This window comes from Ambystoma mexicanum, chromosome 9, assembly GCF_040938575.1.
Source record: "Ambystoma mexicanum isolate Mex_15411 chromosome 9, UKY_AmexF1_1, whole genome shotgun sequence".
NCBI lineage: Eukaryota > Metazoa > Chordata > Amphibia > Caudata > Ambystomatidae > Ambystoma > Ambystoma mexicanum.
In genome coordinates, this window is record NC_090931.1 from 1419961336 (window position 1) to 1419981506 (window position 20171).

The 20171-nt window shown below is 44.6% G+C and overlaps 1 protein-coding gene across 4 annotated transcripts in view; it reads right to left on the reverse strand.

The window, feature by feature from the left end:
- Positions 1–20171, reverse strand: part of TNS1 (tensin 1) — a 2137091-nt gene that overhangs the window by 389624 nt on the left and 1727296 nt on the right. For all 4 annotated transcript variants that reach the window (XM_069616815.1, XM_069616816.1, XM_069616817.1 and 1 more), the window contains 4 exons: positions 18431–18506; positions 15155–15284; positions 7118–7183; positions 3923–4039 (listed from right to left, as the gene is read on the reverse strand). In XM_069616815.1, coding sequence (XP_069472916.1) covers positions 3923–4039; positions 7118–7183; positions 15155–15284; positions 18431–18506 — 389 coding nt within the window. The remainder of the gene's footprint in view (positions 1–3922; positions 4040–7117; positions 7184–15154; positions 15285–18430; positions 18507–20171) is intronic.

Here is a 20171-nt window from a genome sequence, read left to right on the forward strand (position 1 = left end):
TGAATGACTGATTGATTATCTGTAACATTGATATAGCTCATGACTACCTCCAAGGGTCTCTAGGCACTATTGATCTAACTGACCAAGCAAACAAATGCTAATTGGGAGGGACTCTACATTCCAAAAAGGACTCTGCCGAACGGATGACAGCGTGAGGGGCACTCCACATTTTTTGTACCTCAACAGAAAAGCATTTCCCAGCCTTGGAGGATCAGTTAAAGGAAGGAGATCTGACCAGAAAAAGATTGGCGCTTCACCCCAGAGTTCTAACACTACAACTCATTGCTCTAATCCTACATTCTAGCCCTTAATACCTGCATTCTACCCCTTCATCCCAGTGTTATAGCACTGCACCTCCTTGCCCTAATCCTACATTCCAAACCTGAATCCCTGCATTCTACCCCTTCATCCCAGTGTTATAGCACCGTGCCTCCTTGTCCTAATCCTACATTCTAGTCCCGTATCCCTGCATTCTACCCCTTCATCCCAGTGTTCTTGCATCACACCTCCTTGACCTAATCCTACATTCTAGCCCAGAATCCCTGCATTCTAATCCTTCCAGTTTTCTTGCATCGCACCTGCTTGACCTAATCCTACATTCTAGCCCTGAATCCCTACATTCTACCCCTTCATCCCAGTGTTCTTGCATCACACCTCCTTGACCTAATCCTACATTCTAGCCCTGAAACCCTGCATTCTACCCCTTCATCCCAGTTTTCTAGCACTGCACCTCCTTGCCCTAATCCTACATTCTAGCCCTGAATCCCTGCATTTTACTCCTTCATCCTAGTGCTGTAACACCACACCTCCTTTCCTTAATCCTACATTCTAACCCTGTATCCTGCATCATTCTACCCCTTCATCCCCATGTTCTAGCACCACACCTGCTGCTATGAACCTAGATTCTCTTCCCCCAGACACCCGATAAACAGTTCACATGGATTTCTTCAAAACTAAACTAAAAGTGTACCTCCTCTCCTCTTAGCCTACCTCTCATATGCCTGCTAGCTAATATCCCCACCTCTAACTTGCCTCTATTCCTCACTTCCTCTGCCTGCACTCTAGCACTTTATCCATCATGGTCACATCCCGAGCACAGCGGGCCGTACCGCCTACCTGCACTTCAAAATGTCCAATGATGGTTGTCCTAAATCTATGTATGTCCACTTATGTATTGTCACCGGTGACTTTTCAATTCACCCCCTGGCAAAGCCTGGCCAGAATGTCCCCCAACCTCACCTCATTTTAAGAAGTTCACTGCTTACCATCAAATTTGATTTCTTATCTATTGTACGTTTGTTTGTGATCAAAAGAGCATTGTTCCTCTCGGATATAAATACATAATAAATAAATAGATATATAGATAGATAGATAGATAGATAGATAGATCGGTAGATAGATAGATTAGATAGATAGATAGATAGATAGATAGATAGATAGATAGATAGATAGATAGATAGATAGATAGATAGATAGATAGATAGATAGATAGATAGATAGATAGATTGATTCTATCCAGGAATCTCAGAATTGTAACCCAACATCCCTGGGTTCTAACACTGCACCTCATTATTCATATTCGGCATTCTATCCACCTACCCCAGCATTCTAAACCTTCATCCAAGCATCTCTCTGGCAGTTTGCCTTGTGGCGACAGGAAATTGGCTCGGGTCAATTGCAAAATTGTACAAACATCACATTTGCCATGAAGTGCGCCCTTTGCAGGAAATTTCGGTGCAGATTGCTTGAGAGGTGAGTTTGGGCCACCCTCCCACCTTCTTAAGTAGTCTCCCTCTTGCTCGAGGCACACTGCTGTGGAGGACTGGAGCCTCGTGCGCTCTCCAGCAGGAATTCTTCACCAGGGAACCTCCTGAACAATCACTCAGAGGCGACTCCTCTTCCTACGAGACTTACTCAAAGCATGCATTCAACCATAGAGCCTCAATGGACACAATAAAGTATTCCCCCCAGAGAACACGCAAGAACTGTTAATGACAACGATTACTACCAAGAAACTCTTTGTACCTTTAATGCTTAAAAAAAAGTAGTTGCAATTTACAAATAAATGACACACATTCTTTATATCAATTTACAATAAATGCATATGTTCCATTTCAAGCTTGGCTGATGGGAAACGGAAGTGACAGCTTAGTCATGACCTGATCTCACGACCCTCAGTGGGGTTTGACTTCCTAAACTGAATTTGGCACCATGACCCATGGCAAGTCGGTTACCCCTGTGAGATAGTTGGTTGAGAGAACAGTCCTGATGCTGAATTATATTTGATGTCACTCGCCCCCTTCACTGGCCCCCATTTGCCCCACTTGCTCTCAGCAATGTGACCTCTTCAGGCTCAGCATATTAAGCAACCTCCGAACATGGCTCTATGGTTCGATGAGGTATTGCCAGCTAGTGTATGCCAGTGGTAAAAAACAACAACCTGAAGTACAACCTTGCATCTCTGGACCCCTCATCATCTAATCCACCCCACCCCTACATATATCCCCAGAAAACGGAATCAGGGTGTTTGTTAGCAGTGCAAAGCCACTTTCCACTATGCTAAAGGCTCCATGAATTAGGCTCTAAGTGTCATATAATATACTCTGCAATTTACAGTGGAGTATATTCACATCAGTTTGACTATTGTCTATATTGTCCCCCATGTTGATGCATTGGGAAATTGGATCGGAAACATCATGAGCATTTTACTGTTGACGGCCACCTTCTATAACTTGCAAGGACATGCCATATCTTCAGAGGTTTACAACAAGCATCACATTATTTGCCACCTCCCTTGATGTTACACAGTGACTCAAAAGATAGCAGCAAAGCCACAGCCTGTGTTTACTAAAGTATTAATGGTACATTGGTTCACTTGATGACTCAACTGAAGAAGTGGGTCTACCTCTTGTGGGGGCACACGAAATATGATATGAGGGGTTATTTATAACGTACATAATACCCAGAGGTTTCTAAGCGCGGACCCGGGGATCGAACCTGTGTTGCTCCTTATCGTCTTGCTTCCAAGGTGAGCACCTTGCCCCTGAGCTATCTTCCCGAGACTAAATATAGTGACAAGTACTGGAGGCCACATCAATGCTATTGGCTCCCCTTATGCAGACCACCCATTAAATACTAGTGGCAGATCTGGCATATTGTGTACAGGCCTGAAGGCCACAGCTGGAGGGTTCTGTCAATTTCAGACTCGGTAACATGCACCTGCAATGTTGTGTCCCACTTCGCAGGCCACATCTTCACTATTGTGTCCACTTCTAGGGTTTAATAATTGCAGTATTGTATCCTGTTATGAAGGCCTCGTCTGATGTAGTGTGTAAAGTTCCGGGTGCCACTTCTGCAAAGGGTTAGAGATGGGTAGATGCAGCCTAGAGTGGGCAGCAGAAGTAGACACTGGAGGTATGCATGAGCATGACAGAGACATTCACAACACCAATGACCGTAAATATTGCACAAAGGTAACACAACTTGCATTGAATGTCAATTCTAGCACCAATCTGAGCTTGGAATTGGGCAGTCATGAAGAACATTGGAAAATATGTTTTACAGAACGAAAAAGGAATGCCTGATGTGTACCTGAATCACTGAAGTCAGAGAGAAATTAACAAGAAATGAATGGTCGAAAGTCCAGAGACAGAAAAATAGGAGGAACAGTACAGAGAGAGCAAGAGTAAAGCTGGAGACAGGTTCTGGGCGCCAAGAGGTGGCGGGAAAATTATCTTCCAAAAGCAGAGGTTTCGAGGTCACATGTCTCTTGAACACCGTGCAGGATTCTTAGAAGTGCACACCTGCATGCCGCCACATGCATGTGTGCAACATTCTGATGTGTGGAAGGGGATTAATGCCAAGATCCGGCACACACTGAGGGGGTAACAGACAGTGCGCTGTGCTTTCTACCACCACGTACCCTCCAAGCTGTCTTCCCGCTGCATGTTTAGGTGGTCGTAGGAGTCCCAACGGATAAGGGGGTCAGAAGTGTTGTAGTCCACGGAGACGGTGGGACCATTCTCCAGATGTTCCATACCTGGGAGCAAGGGAACAGAAGGCAACCGGTGTTAGGCATGGGATATTAGAAGGATAGTGATTGGCTTTATTCTGTCAAATGCATTCTAACCTTCCGCTGGTCATCAAAGTTCACAAAGGAAAGGGCGTAACAAGCGTATACTAACTCTTTCCATGCCATAAATGAGTGTTCTTATTGTGAGAATGACCTACACATTTCTGTACATGATATGATAGGTTATTTATAATGCACTTAATACACAGAGGTTTCTAAACGCAGACCCAGGGATTGAACCTGTGGTGCTCCGTGTCGTCTTGCTTCCAAGGCGAGCACGTTGCCCCTGAGCTATCCTCCCGAGACGATACATTATGGATCCTGTCAGAATACCTGCTTCTTGACTCTAAGACTTTCCTTCAGAGTCTGAAGCACCATTTCTGGTGTCTGCACAATTCTTCCCCAATGTCTTAGAAACAAGGGGCAAAATGGGCACTGACACATTCAGGAGAATTTAAAAACACAATTTCCCTAAGATCCTGTGTTATATCGATGACCCGTGCAAGGCCTATCTTTGTGGTAGTGCATCAGAAGATGGGTAAGTAGGTTGAGGGAGGAGTGGAGCTTGTGCAGCACATCCAGAGTTGTGTTCAATCAGTATGGTTAGGGGTGCTGCAGTGGAAGTACTCATGGGGGAAACTTCACAGCTGGAACAAGAAGGAGCGATGGGTGTCAGCACTAATCCGCACAATCACAGATTAATGGAGTGCTGTATTGAAACAACCCTCCTTTCCTTGAACATCAAAATGGGGAAAATTGACACACTCGATAAAATTGCCACAGTTGATGTGGGCTTCCATAGGGGAATTTAAGTGTTTAATCTTTTTCACAGCTGCACATATCCATATGTGTTCGTAGGGCGGAACGGCATTAGGATGCCAGAAGTTCAGCCCAGATCACAATTATGAGTTTCTATGATTTGCATTTGCAGTTAGAAATAGATGACCCCGAGCAAGAACATCCAGGTTTTCAAAGTATAACATTGCATCAAGAAAGTCTAAGTAAATCTCCTGCAAGTTAATAGGTACTTGGTTTTGTGAAAGTCATGTGGCAGCTAATTTAATAACTTAGCCCAGGGGTCTGCACCCTGCACCTCTACAGATGTTTTGGACTATGACTCCCAGGCTCCCTTGCCATTGACTATGTTGGCTAAGGCTGATAATAGTTGTAGTCCAAAACATCTGGAGAGCCAAAGGATGCAGACCTCTGATATAGATGCTTGGAAAGCAAAGGATGTGGCACCATTTCTGGCGCAATTCTGTGACAAGTTATCACCTGTGATGGTTTCTTGTGGTGATATAAACATCTCTTATCAGTAAGCAACACATTTCAGAGCAAAATGTTAAGAAAAAGGAATTTGATGAATGCAGTGGAATTACACAAATTAGGTACATTTCAAGTTTTAGTTCAATTTCTAAAGGAGAAAAATTGGGATCATTGTCTTCCATTTCTCAGGAAGAATGAAGAAAGAATTTGAAAGTGTGAAAATATGATCTAAAATGAATACAAAAGAAGTACTTGGCCTCTAACTATCTAGCTTCGACCTCACCCTCACTTAGAAACCGAAGGTTGAACCCAAATATACATTGATCCCAATTTCTCATGGTATGGTATGGTATGGTATTGTTTATTTATATATCGCCTATACACAGGCAATTATTTCAAAGCACTCAAGGAGGGTGGGAACACAGGGAAAAAAACAACAGTGGCTCAGAGCCCTTGAAAGTCTGAGACGATAATAGAGTAAGTGCGTAAAAAATACATTTAACCGTATGGATATAGTAAATAGTCCTGACGGAGAGTCTGCAATTTTAACAGTGCAAATTAGGGGTGAAGACAAGGGAGAAACAGACAGACGATCTTCAGGCATGGTGCGTACGGATTGATCAAGTGCACAGAGGGTCATAGGGAGGGGAGGATCAAGTGCACCCAGTCGGTTGAGACTGGGGTAAATGCAGAGAGAGCCAGCCTCTTCGGTTAATTTCTCAGTGCATTGCGTGTGGGTGAGTGTGGCCATGCACACTATACCAATATCCGATGACAAGCCAATATTTGGTGTGAATCTGACAGATCTCAGAATTTGACTTTATCTGTCATCACTATTCATCAATAATTTCTTTCTGGAGATCACCTGTCATTTCTTAGAAGGATAAGCACAAGGTGGGACTGGAGTGCTTTTAGAGATGACCTAATATTATTTAGAAGGGAAAGCAACAAGCATGAATGCAGATCTTTTGGGAATACCATTTTATTTTTAAATGGGAAATCAACAGGGGGAGAAAGGAGTGAATTTGGAAATCACCTGGTATTTCCTTTACAAGGGAAAGCAACAGGGGAGAGTGCACTGCCTTTAGACATCCCCTGATCATTTTGGGAAGGTAAAGTACATGGGGTAGAGGAGTGCTTAGTGAGATCACCTGATACGGTTTAAAAGGGAAAGCAACAGCTTAGAGTACTTTTGGATAAGACTTAATAATTGTTTTAGAAAATAAATCACCAGGGGAGAGTGTAGTGCATTAGGAGATTTTATTTAGATCTGAAATGTTTTAGAAGTGAAAGCAACAGGGGAGAGTGAAGTACCTTTTGAGATCACCTTTTAATGTTGAGTAGAGAAAGCGACAAGCAAGAATGGAGATCCTTTGGTGATCACCTTATATTCTTTAGAAGGGAAAGCAACAGGGGAGAGTGGGGTGCCTTTAAAGACCACCATATAATTGTTAGGAGGGAAATCAACAAGGGAGAATGATGTACCGCTCAATAGATGAGCAGCCTGCTGGATAATGTGCTGGCCTAATGTGCTGGCCATGAAGGAGATGTTGAATGCCAGCTTGGCACCAAGGGAATTAAAGACATGAGTACGGCGATGAGCAGGTCATCTTCATGCACTCCGTGTGGTGACACATCTTAGATGATGAAACTGTTTGTCACAGCCACCATCATTTCATCCAAAGTCACACAACTGGTATTCAGAATGCCTTTGAGGAGGTCCTGATCGGCACCAATGTGGGATTTGAACAAGAAATCTGAGCAAGGAAAGCCACAAACCTTGTATCTTTTCTGGGACATAGGAAAAGACAAATTCCACCTTCCCGTACTCTGGGAACCGATCATCTGCAATGAAACAAGAAGATACATTCAGGTCATATTTCCAGGTAAATTCTGAGCATCTTACATCAGCACCGCCCCCCCACCCCCCTCTCCCCCCTCTTGTTAACCCTTATTATGTAATATTGTATTTGACTTTGAGTCTCTTCTGCTCATGGGCTTTCAAGATGAGCAGACACCAAGATAAGACGATAATCACTTCCCAGAGCTGGTGAATTTCAAGTGTTTTTTTGCAATAAATCAGATAACCTTAATTCTCTCCCAACTACAGTGTTTTCACTCTGTATTTCAAGGGTTGTGGTATACTAGATTGTTCTCAGAGCCATGGCCTTTGGCTGGTGCCACTGTACGAATGATTTTCAAAGATGGAAGGCCACTGGTACAGGCCTTCAGCCAAGACCAGTGGGTCCAGTTTAACGACCATGGCCCCTCCCTAACAGATCCCACTAATAATCGCCTAAGTACATGGCAAGGTTTCAGGGTTCATTGCCCTTCAGCTATGGCCAGTGGCCATGGCCTTTGGCCGTGCCCACAGTCCATATTGCCCAAAATATTAAAATAATTCAAAGTCCTCAGGGTCCACTGGCCACAACAATTGGCTGCACCAATTATTAAACAAGCAATGGCAATGCCAACAGTTTGGGCCTTTGTGTAGACATGGAAACGGCACTTACCTGGACCTGCCATAGTGGTATACACAAGCCGAAACTGTTGGCTTTGCCAATGCTTGTTTTTACCAGAACTTCAGTGAAGGACACGCATAGTGCTTATAAATCGTGTGGCTGAAGGCAGGCATGATTAAGACATTGCCATTACACCAGTAGCAGGTTTACAACTCCAATTAAGTCATTGGGCCTCATTACGAGTTTGGAGGTAGCCATGCCATTCTTAGCAGCATGGCTACCCCCAAATTTGTGTCTAGGTCCCAAAAAAAGGGAATTACCTGGCCATTCTGACTTTTGCAGGCCCGGTAATTCCCTTTTCTCGGGACCCGTACCCGGTACATCCCCATTCCCATTCGAGTCACCGATAGTGCTCAATGGGAATGGGGAGGATGCTAACAACGGACCAGTTAATGACAGGTCTGTTGTAAGCATCCTGATCTGCTCACGGGTGGCAGCATGCACGTCTGGTTGGCCCAGACGTGCATACCGCCACCCGCGAGCAACCTCGTAATGTGGCGGCCAGGAATGAATGGTGCCGGTACCTTACCGGCACCGTTCATTCTGCGGCCACCAGCCTCGTAATGATGCCCATTAACTCTCAGAAGACTGCCAGGGGACGTCATTTAGGGGTTGACAGGAGTAGCAGCTGCTACCCGTGGCTCGCTCTCTGCTACCCCTAGACCTGCCCTTGCTACCTCTGGGCCACTGGATAAAGAGGCAGTGTCAAGAGCAGATATCTGTGTTGCACCTGAAAAAGGTGGTTGTAAATGCAGCTAAATGTGCCACAGCTTTTTTTTCATCTGAAATCTAGATCTCGTTAGCTGGAGAAATAACAGTGATGCAGGAAAAACCATGAAGCCACCATCACTAACATGTTGACAGTCCATTAGTGAAGAATGCCTGGATGGATGGGTTCAGAGGCAGGGCTGTCTATGCACCTCATACCCAGTAATGAAGCAACAGGAAGGGTATGGGGGCTATATCTAGCTAGCCGGGAATGGGTAAGAGTCGCCTGCAGTACTCAGTGACAGCACAGCATGAACGCAAATTTCATCAGTGTTTCTTGTTGTCTGCTTTGCACATCCAGTGAGTCACTGGGCCTGTGATGAGATGCTGTGATGAGTGTGCTGTGATGGTGTGCCCCAGTGGCTTCTGCCACCAATCCTGCCTGGGCACTGTCTGATCTGACCCAGATCTGCCAGACCTGCATCACAGGCACACTGTAGATAGACGCAAAGTGAGATGAATAATTTACATGAAGTTACCCTCTGCCTTTGAAGTAAACCATCTGATACCAGCTACCTGGTTGAAGTTCCTTAGAGGAAAGTCCCCCAGCATTCTGTCTCGCAAGTCAATCAAAGCATCTGAATTCCTTTCAGCTGTTATATGTTGTGCCTCTTATTTAATTATTTTTATTTTTTTGGCAAATGTGTAAAGCGCTTATACAGCAAATGGTGTTTAAAGTCACCAATAGACAAAAAAAGGGTGAGTGCAGGGAATGACGGTCCACATGCTAAGTGCCACAACGGTGCTGGATGGGGATAAATAGTGGTGAAGCCCCAACCAGGCTAATACAGGGTGAGGGAGCCCGGTGGGGCAAGTGCAGCGAGTGAAGGTTTGGGGGGTCAGAGGAGAACTAAGTGCTGGGGTAGACTGGGCAAAGCGGGCCCGGTGCCCATTAGGACTCAGAAGGAACCAGCAGCCAGTCAAAATGCGGCAGAGGGGGACATTAGCAGGGGAGCAGGCGAGGGAGGAAGAAGAGATTTCTAGCTAGGGAATTAGGGACTCACAGGCCATCACCAGTCTGACAAAGAGATACATAATTTGAAGTTTGTTACAGCTAATTATAGGGCACGATCACATAGTACTATAAACCGTTTGAGAGAAAAGAAAATTGGAGCCACACTATCACATCGGTGGACATGACTATTTGGCTCACAGAGTCCAGGGACTCTCTACCCTTTGCTCCTCTTCTGCAAGATCTTAGAACCGCATTATTTTGGTTTTATTGCTGCGTTAAAGTTCTGATGGCCACAGGTCATTCATGGGAAATGACGACATGACATGGCCGGATCTATTTATAGCATGCTCTAGCACGCTGCCCACTCTATCACCTCCCACATTACCTCAGTTGCGAATGAGGCAAACGATTACAATTGCTCATTTAAGGTTTCCCGAATGTTTACAAATATGAGGGATAAATAAAAGTATGATCAGGGGTAACGGGTAAGGGGTACTTGCAAGGGATGCAAAAACTGAAGGTCACATACAGAAACACAACGTGCTGTATGTGGGGCTTACGTCTTCGCCGCCTACTGTGGCGAGAAGGACTTAGGATGCTGACGAAGTGGTATCATTTTGGCTAAAGACTTTATTCCAAATATAGAAAAGAACCTGCCTTTGCCTATTTCTAGAGGGGTCTTCCCTACCTAAACACAGAATAACTCAGGTACTTGTCAGGATGTAAGCCAAGAAACCAATATACCATCCACTGTCCAAACCAACTACCCTATCCCTACCACTAGGAAATACACAAAAATGGTTCAATTAACTTCATATCAAAGCCACCAGGAGAATGGCTCCCTTTTCTTCGTGAAACAACCCAGTCTTAGGCTGATCTAACAGCAGTCTCTTGCAATAGGGTCTGATTTACCAAATATTCTTACACCAGGCGAATGGCTGAATTTCCTGGTCTATCTGGAAGAGTTTTAAAGACTGTTCCTGGATAGTCCTTTGTACAACTCTTTAGATGTCTCTTTCCATCCTAGCAAGGATTTGCAAGCAACAGAGTTAAGGCATTATCAAATATTCTTCTTAGTGCTGTCACTTTGTCAGGATTGTTTAAATCTTGACTTGTGGGGAGATTGTTCCATGACAGCTCTTGGTACTTTTGTTATCTTTCACATGTTTTCGGTTTTCCACTGTGACGAGGGATACACTATTTACTTTACAGACTACTCCTGTAATTCAGGAGACGACCCCTTTGACTTTTGTGACTCTCATTTCCTTGAATATCACCAGTAGGATTAGAAGATCACTCCTGAGGAATACTTGACTCTTGGTTCTCTGGGTATCACTACTGTGATGAGGGAGATCACGCCCAAAGAATACTCAACTCTAGGTTCTCTGGGTATCACTACTATTACGAGTGAGATGACTCTTGAGGCACTCTTCACTGGCAATGTCCCTCTTGGTATGGTTCCACCAAATACTGCAACGAGAGAGATTGGCTGTAAACCCATACCATATTTTCCAAGCCCCTCATGTCACCTTCCGTTTCCTTAGAGTGGCTCACCAGTTCTTCCTGTGTGTTAAGTCGCCTCTCTCCCTCGAAGCTCTGACCACGTCTTCCTCGCTGCTCTCAGCATTCGCTGTCTGCTCTTTGAGTTTGCGTCTCTTGCTGTGTTCCCCGCTACACCTCTGTGACTACATGGGTTGCTTGCTCTCTCTGTGGTTTCGGCACAGTTTGAGGACCGAAATGGTCCTTCCCCCTGAGGTCACACCCTGGACTTTCTTCCAGCTTTGGCACAGGTTGGTCTAGTTCTGGACAGTGAAGGACACCAGCAACCACTCTCCATCGTCCTCTCGACTGGGGACTCTCTTCTCAAGATTCTTCCATTCATTCACTTCTTCCTTCCCAGGTTCAAATGTCTGGGGGTCTACAGGCTACACACCCGAGTTCTATAGAGAACAATATAACAAGAGAGGAAGGACTTGATGAATATAGCATCAAGTCCTTCCTCTCTTGTTATATTGTATAGCTGGATCCTCCCCACCGGAATGCCATAGTCCTTTGTTTGTTTTGACTGTGCATTCTTCACACCTCCTCTGGCCCACCTCTTCCCAGTGCCTGTCAGACATGTAAATTAAGTATTTTGTATGACTCCTTTAATCTTCTTCTTCTCAGTACTTTGATGTAATGTTTCATAATTAGCTTGGATGCTTCTTTTGTTCTTCCTTATTTTCGTGGTGTCAAATATTATCAGAGTACGATGGTAAGGCGTACCACCATAATACAAAGTGATGTTGTCAGCTTGTCTCTTTACAGATCTTAGTGGTGTTGTCAGCTTGACTTTTTACAGATCTTATAGGTTTCATGGTTTTAAGGGCAAGATGGTCAGGGAGTTCCATCATGGAAAGGGAGTTCTTATCCCCAGGAGGGGAGTTGTTCCCCGGGAGGTCCCGTTTTTATGTGGCAGACTCACCTCCATAGCTTCACAGAATGCAGTTTCCAAACCAGTAGGATGGGATACTAAAGAAGTGTCTGGACCCAGAAGGTACACTTTACAGAGATCAGAAACATATATTGATACATATATAATATTGACCATCCTCTGGATAGCAAAGGAGATCCAATGGTATCTTGACCTTTTATGTGAGAGGGAAAGACTGAGTCTTGGCCCCTTAAATGAGGGAGAAAAGCTACATCAAGATCCCAATTAGTTCTGAGAATTTACATACACATCTATGCAGCAGGAGCGCAAACCCCTCAGCCATCCTACAAAGATAACTCTGGTAGTTAAACGAAGAATGCATTCCCCAAACCATGTTGAAAATGAATTTGGACCAGGCTGACAAGCAAGCGAGATCCGCCAGTCATTGTAAACATGCAGGGGTCGCCAGTGCCAGCATGACTAATACTGGTTCCAGGTCAAATGGTAGAGGTTGACAGCAGGCACTAGTGTCAAGGGGCACGTCTTCAATCTCTATATATTTACTGCAGTTATCTCCTGCGCGCTCTCGAGTAATATGCCACAAGTATTCGTGAGCAACAGGTGCAAGACAGCTGATGACTGTGGCGGTGGAGTGTTTTTTAATGATGACACCATAGCAGGCTGCGACAGTCTTGTGGGTGTGGTGATCTGTCTGTTACTTTTCTGGGTGGTCTCCTGGTGCTGACCATTTTTATCAGAAGCAGCAACTTAGACTAATAGCTGACATTTTTCAGGGCTGGCAACGGGCCACAAGTCAGTAGGACCACCTTACGGCAGTCCTGCTTTTTTAGCCAACAGAGCTTTGAATGCTGGGACTTGCAGTTTTCCTTTTTCAATATAGATATAGCCCTATAATACCTGCGTTTTCTTTTGGGACACATCAAGAGTTGGGTGGTTGCCCTTAAATGAGGTGGCAACGCTATTACCACTGCATTTAACAATCCACCCAATCTCGAGTTGGGCGTAAAGTTGGGGTTTTACCTCCAGCATTTTGCTGGAGGTAAATCGGCAGATGTCCACCTGTTTTCTGCCGTTTTGGTGCTGTTACTGCTGGAACTATTACCGCCAGTGGTAATTGCGGTGAAAGTCCCCATGGAGTCCTATGGATTGTTAATAAAATGGGGATTAACAGCCTTACCACTACTCGTGATCCGGCACCAATTGCACCAGACCGAGTAGCAGTAACGCTATTTGCGTTGGCCATTTCCTGGCGCAATTCCCGCCGGGATACCACCAACCTCGTGATGAGGCCTTTCCTACAAAGCCAGGACGGCCTGCGCTTGACCTTCATGACTGTGGGCTATTTGTAAGATATTTCTTGCACCCAGCAAATGGCTAAGGATGCCTGTGGTGTCCACTGCAATGTGTGATTATTCAATACCTAGTGCGTGCCCCGCCCTTCCTACTGAGCAATCTACACAGGATGAGTCGGCAACAGAAGGGTGAAAGTTTCCATTGCAATGAGCAAGCAGTTCAAAGGAAAAAGCCCCCTGATAACATGAGTACCACACAGCCCCTCGGCCAGCAGGGAGCAGCTGTTTTTCCTGGAGAGTTCACAGCAGACATAGCTGCCGAGAGGTCGCATAACAACTGAATTAGATGTATCCAGACCGGACTTTATAGCCAATGTCACTTGGCATGCTGGGAGCTGTAGTTTCATTTTACAGGGGCCATTGCCAAGTTGCCAGATGCATGGCACGAGCAACACTTGTGTGTGCATGCATTTTCACTGTGGAACACCCTTTTCTTTCTAGCTTTCAGGATTCGGAGCAAACGTTTATAATGGCATGATGTTAAGGCGGTGGCATTTTAAATGCCCAAGGCAGGCATCTCTCAAACATTTTCAACAATCACAGACGCATTTTTCCTCGTTTGGCACGGCTCACCGTGATGTAATTAGCGTTAGGTTATTCTTTTAGCATGCCAGAGGCCCAGCTGGTCATCGCAGCCTTATGCGGAGTGAATGATACACGCGGAGACTGCATCCCGTGTTACAGACTAAACAAAAGTCCTGGGCGAACTTTGCTTGACCCAAAGCAAATTATGAGAAACGTGGACAAAACCTTCATCTGAAGTAAAAATGCGAATCACCCATAAACCATTACACGCAAGAACATTGAAAAACAAGCATGCCACGCCCGGGCACAGCGCCACATACTAATTTAAGTGGCAACGCGCTGAAAATGACATACTTTTTTTGTTTGAGGAAAATGTGGCCTGTGTTTCTATTTTGTAAATCCCCAAAAGGAGGCCTGACATGTGCAAGCATATTATTCATATTTAATCAGCTGACCCGAATTTGGATTTGAATCTAAGCACGATTAGAGGATGCTGGTTGCAAAATGTTGAGTCTGGCAGCCCTGCAAGACTTCACGTTTCTCGTCCAGGCATTCTGGGCTTTACTAAACATGTTGAGGGTACATGTGGTAGCCTAATGGGGCATGCCATGATGTAGGGAGGGCAAGTACCTCTGAAGAGTGGCACATGTACATTGTAATGAAAACATAGTCTAACATAGGAGGTCAGGGTTATGTCAGTGTCTTCACTCCCTGTCAACACATGCCCATACTGCAACTACAAATGACTTTCTGCAACCTCTGAGCAGCAATAGTCAGCAATTACTTGAAAGTTAGCCTGGAAAAGTGGCACAGATAGTGTGAAGTCAAAGAGGCCTGCTGGTGATTTCTGCACTTCCACTGGTTTCTGCCCTGGCAGCAGAAGCTTCAAGTCCAGACTTTAGTGTTTGCCAAACCATCTTCCTGCTAGACCCTAGGGGGTGTTTGCGACTGCCAACTAGAGGCTATGGTGCTGCAACCCTAAACAAGCACCAAAGCCAAGTAGGCTTCCTAACACTACTATTTCTCATGGAGTAGAGGATTCCTTTATCTATAAGCACCATAGCTTTCAGAAGGATAACCCCTACTGCATGAGGGCTTCTAGCAGCACCTAATATCTGATGTCATTACACATGCTCTTGTATTTCACAACAGCACCGCAACAAAACAAAAACAACACTGATTGGCGCCCCCTGCTGCCTGGCACACTAGGCAGAAATCTAGTTCGCCCCGTGCTTGCTCCGGCCCTGCATGGCAGTGTACCTTTGAAGGCCTCATCCAGGTCCTCCTTGCCGAAGACGATGCCCAGGTCATGAATGGCACAGGTGTGGAACTGCACCCGGAAGATGATATCACGGGTCGAGCCGCGGAACTTCTTGTGGTAACATTTTAGCTGCAGGGAGAGAAACAGCAATGAAAAACCTTCCGCGTTTGCAATGTAATTTTTGAAGCCATCAGATGTTTCACAGGTGATGCCAACAATGCAGTAAAAGGACACCCAGGGCCCGATTAAAAAAAGAAGTGATAACGGGTAACTTTTGGTTACTCCTCGAGAGATTCTAGACTATTTACAAAATAGTTTGCTGCAGTAACTCTGACCTACTCTTTTCTCTCCAAGAGTAAGGGGTCGATTCATGACTTTCTTTGCAGGGTTCAAAGTGACTTTGCACTGCTGAAAATTGACTTTGCACTGCCGACACAAATCCTGATTCAAGGTACTCTGCAAAGTGTATTTTTGCAGCACAAAGTCAGTGCAATCTAGGACAAATATATTTTGACATAACAAAGTAAAAATAAATGTGAGATTGTCTTGCGCTTAAAACTAGGTTGAAGGAGAAGGATGTCCTCAATGAAACATGTCACAATCATGGCTCTACTCTAGATCATTCAGCTAAAAATGGCCAGCTGTGTAATATGAGCATTATTTGAAGGGTGCTTCCTGCAAGATATGTCCCATATTGGGCTGTGCTTCTGGGGCATTATGGGTGGGTGAATAGCTCATGAGCTAAGTGCTTTTTTTCTCACATGGGGCCAGCATGTACTTTACAAGTTTGAGTCTTGCGGCGGGGCTGACTCCGCTTCTCATCCTTCTGAAGAGGATATATTGGATACCATTACATTGGATAACAATACCACTTGCTTTTTCACCGCTTAGACCTGGGTGACAGTGTCATCATTTACTATATATAATCTCACATTATTGTTTATAATTTAAACTTGTGAACAGGGCTTTATGAGGGATACAACGCTTATATAGGAAACTGTGCGATTTTATCATAGCTCATGGGTCTGCAACTTTGACTCGCCAGATGTTTTGGATTACAATTGCCGTCAGCCCTAGCCATCAAATTCAGTGGCGTGGGATCGTGTGAGTCGTAGTCCAAAACATCTGGATAAGGGTAGGTTGCAGATTAGTGTCCTAAATTCAGAACTGTTTTGAGCGTACACTCTTTTGGGAAGTAAGCACCGAAGCAGAGGCCCTGAGGCTGTTTAGCATATCTTCCAGCTGAAGGTTTGCCTCTATAATGTTCCTGCTATTGGCTAGCAAATCATTATGTACCTCTACATTTTATAGCCATTTCATGCCACTTGAGTTGTCATTCTATTTTGGGATGAATCTAAGAAAAATGCCAATATTATAAAATAGTAAAATCAGGTGAAGCCACTATACCCATGGCTGCGTTGCCTACTCTTGGGATTAAGTGCACATTAGGTAGTGATTCACCACACAGTAGTTTGCTATCCCCCACCTAACCGATGAACTGGCTACTGATCCCTCAAGATGGAAAGCTTTCCCATTGGGTCTCCACATCCAATACAGATCAACAAGTACCCCCACTGACTCCGAATATAAACAGTAATTCTAAAATGCTGCTGTTTCAATAATAAATAACTTCTGCTGACAACGCATGCAAGAGGCAGTGCTCTCACTCACACGCCAATCACCTTCGAAGAATGAATTCCAAGTTAAATTAACCAAACTGTCTGCAAATCCACCAGTTCTTTCTTCCTCTACTTGTGCCACAGAACTGTGAGGACCAGATGCACAACGATACAGAAACTGAATGTACAAACGAACTATACCGATTATTTCCAAAGCTCCATAGCAACGATAATATGTATCAGTGGGCATGCTCACAACTCTTGACTTGTTCCACTTTCTTGAGATTAAAAAAATAGGAAGCATACATTTATTAATTTCAATCGATGTTGTATTAGAACTTGACTTATCCTAAAAAAATAATCTCCCATCATGGAGGTGATGTGTCATCTTTGTTTTGTTAAAGTGCCGCTAGGACTTGACTCCTGAGTTCCAGGGAGGTGTAAAGGTAGAACATTAAGAGTGTGTAAAATTAAGACGGTCTTTTACAAGGTCTTTCACATGCCACTCTGCTGCCAGAACAACGTGGACACTCCACATCCTCGCATACTGTGCATGTTGAGGACAACACAGCTCACCCAACACAGTCACTGTATCTATTGACAGTGACCGTTTCATGTTCGCCAAGTGACTACATTGAGAGTCACAGACTATGGTGCTACATAAGACATAGCATGCTGCACACTTTGACTCTCAGTTAAAGGTTTAACACATCATATGTAACTAAAGAAAGCTATAGAAATCTAAAACGAACAAGTATCCCAAAAGAGGTCGGTTCTTTTTGATAAAAGATGTCCGACCAAGTACAAGAAATCAGGATCTCACACTATTGACAGTTATAAGGTATAATTAAAGTGCAATCCCTCTCTTGTTGGCAAGCTACCATAGTCTTGGGATGAATAAAAAAAAGAAACTTTACGTCCAATTAAAACATACATCTATCAATATTATAAAAGGGCCTAGTCTCTTCACTTACATAGCAATCGATTAACATCTTACGGAGTGTAAGGGGCCTGTTTTTCTAAGTCCTCGGAAATTGTACGTAGGTGACCCGGGACATTTGCACTTAAGTGCAAAAAATTCCACTCTGTGCAATTGTTCTCATTTGCACTGTTAACTGCAAATGAAAGGAGTAAAAACAAGCTACTTCACCTTAACTCCTTATTATGCACTTCATGGCACAACTTGGGCAAATGCCACGTGCCATTTTGTGCACTTTGAACAGCCTCTAGCAGGTGTAAAAAGCAGGCGGATTCAAGGGCAAATGCCACGTGCCATTTTATGCACTGTAAACAGCCTCTAGCAGGTGTAAAAAGCAGGCGGATTTCATAGGAATCGGAGGCACTACCGCCAGAAAATACGATGCTGGTTTCATAGCTGAACGTGGGGGTGCAGAAGTGGTAATTTCCGATCAGTGCCCAGGCTCTGCCATACAAATCACTGGACTTATGGTGGAACCTGAAAAGCAGTTTAAACGTTTTACGCACGCCTTTTACGGTTGGCGTTCATGCTCTGACACGCGGACAATGACCACCAGGAGCTGCAGGGGTAACAGCCAACGCCACATAGAGTCCCCTTGGAAAGCTTCTAATATGTTCTGTGCCGGGGGAGTCATCAGCTGCGCCCTGGTTATGATAAACTTTGTATGATTGACGTACCAAGATGTCGCCCTTGAGAAGGAGACCCGGTTCGATGGTGATGCAGATGCTGGTCTGGCTGTCCCCTTGCACGTTACTGTGGAGGGAGACAAAATAAACACAACACATTGTGAGCTGGTGCATCATTATAGCAAAAAGAGTCTGAACATTTTATCAATTCCAGGAACTAATTTTCTCATGATACGCATGGAGGCTTGTGACAAAGCATTCCCCAGATCCAAAGGTTATCCATTGACAATGTTGAGTAATGTTCTTCAAATTGTAGGGGTGATTTTAATAGGAAACATAAGTGATAAGGGGGGGTCAGCATAAAAAGTTTTGAATGCCACTGACATAGGGGAAGCCTACCTGCATTGTACAACAAATAATTATTCTAACATACCTGATGTTTTAGGGGCGGTATGAGACTGAAATGTCATAACGAGTGAAGAGGCAAGACGTCGAGGGGTAACATTAAGAGGAATAATGTACGTATACAGAAATATTACAATGGTGTAGAGTGGTCTGTAGTATTATAAAGAATAACATCCCCCCACTTAAGGAATAGAAATGTCTGTAACTTTCATCAATGCATTGCATGATATAGGAACTCCCATACTGACAACTAATATAATCATAAAGCATATGTTGACGGCAAATGAGGGCGGCCGTGGCTTTTCAGTCCTCGACGCTCTGTATCAAACGTTGAAACAGATAGCACACATGATCACCAGATATAGGGCCTCATCACGAGTTGGGCGGTAACCCCGGTGGTATTACCACTGGGGCTATTAGCCCTCCGGCAAACCCCCTGGCGCTATTAGCATTGGATCACGGGTTTGGCGGAAAGGTTGGTTCTCATTCCCCATTGGGCCCATTCGGGAATTCCCCATTCCCCATTGGGCCCAATGGGGAATTTTCGCACTGAAAATCGGCAAAATCATGGCGGATTTGCCCCCAGCTGAGAAATCCGCCAAGCTCATGATCTGGCGGACCCTTAAATGCGGCGGTAATAGCGCTACTGCTGCATTTAAGGGTTACCGCCAGACTTGTGATGAGGCCAATAATCTTTTGTTCTAAGTGTTATTACTCCCCTTTCTCCACCACTGCTTTAGAGAACGTGTTCCACATTTTCAATGCCGCGTCTGTGACAGTGCTCCAGCCCCGCCGCCCACGCACCCCGACCTCCCAATATAGGAGCACCTTCCCACTGATCAATACGTTCTGCTACTGCAGTGTAGAGTACGTTTAATCCTTTAAATCTCTCTATCACCCACCCCAGCTCCCAAGCCTCTCATTTATCTGCCCTGCTTCACAAACAATACATTGCCAAGCCCCTGTCTTGTGGCTTATAGTTATATCTATGGACCACTCTGGTTGCCCGTCTCGGGTCTGGCCCAAGCTGCCTTTCCCTTCTGGCAGGGTAAGAGCAAACACTTGGCATAACCAATGAAATGATGCTCTATGAACAGGGTCGGACTGGGTCATGGAATTGTCTTGGGCACTAATGAAAAAGTGGCCCACCATTGCAAATGACTATTTATTCCTTTTATGACACTGTTTGAATAGTACCCAAGGGGGAGGTTTTTTTATCAAATGTGATGCAAATTGTGCATTTTAAAGAACATGTATTCATCAACACTGGTCAAAACTACTAGCCGCATCACATATTTAATGCTGAAAGTGTTGTGAAAAAAAATAACGGTTTTTATTACCGTAGCCCCTCAAACATGCAAACCCCGGACGCGGTTTCAAAAATGAA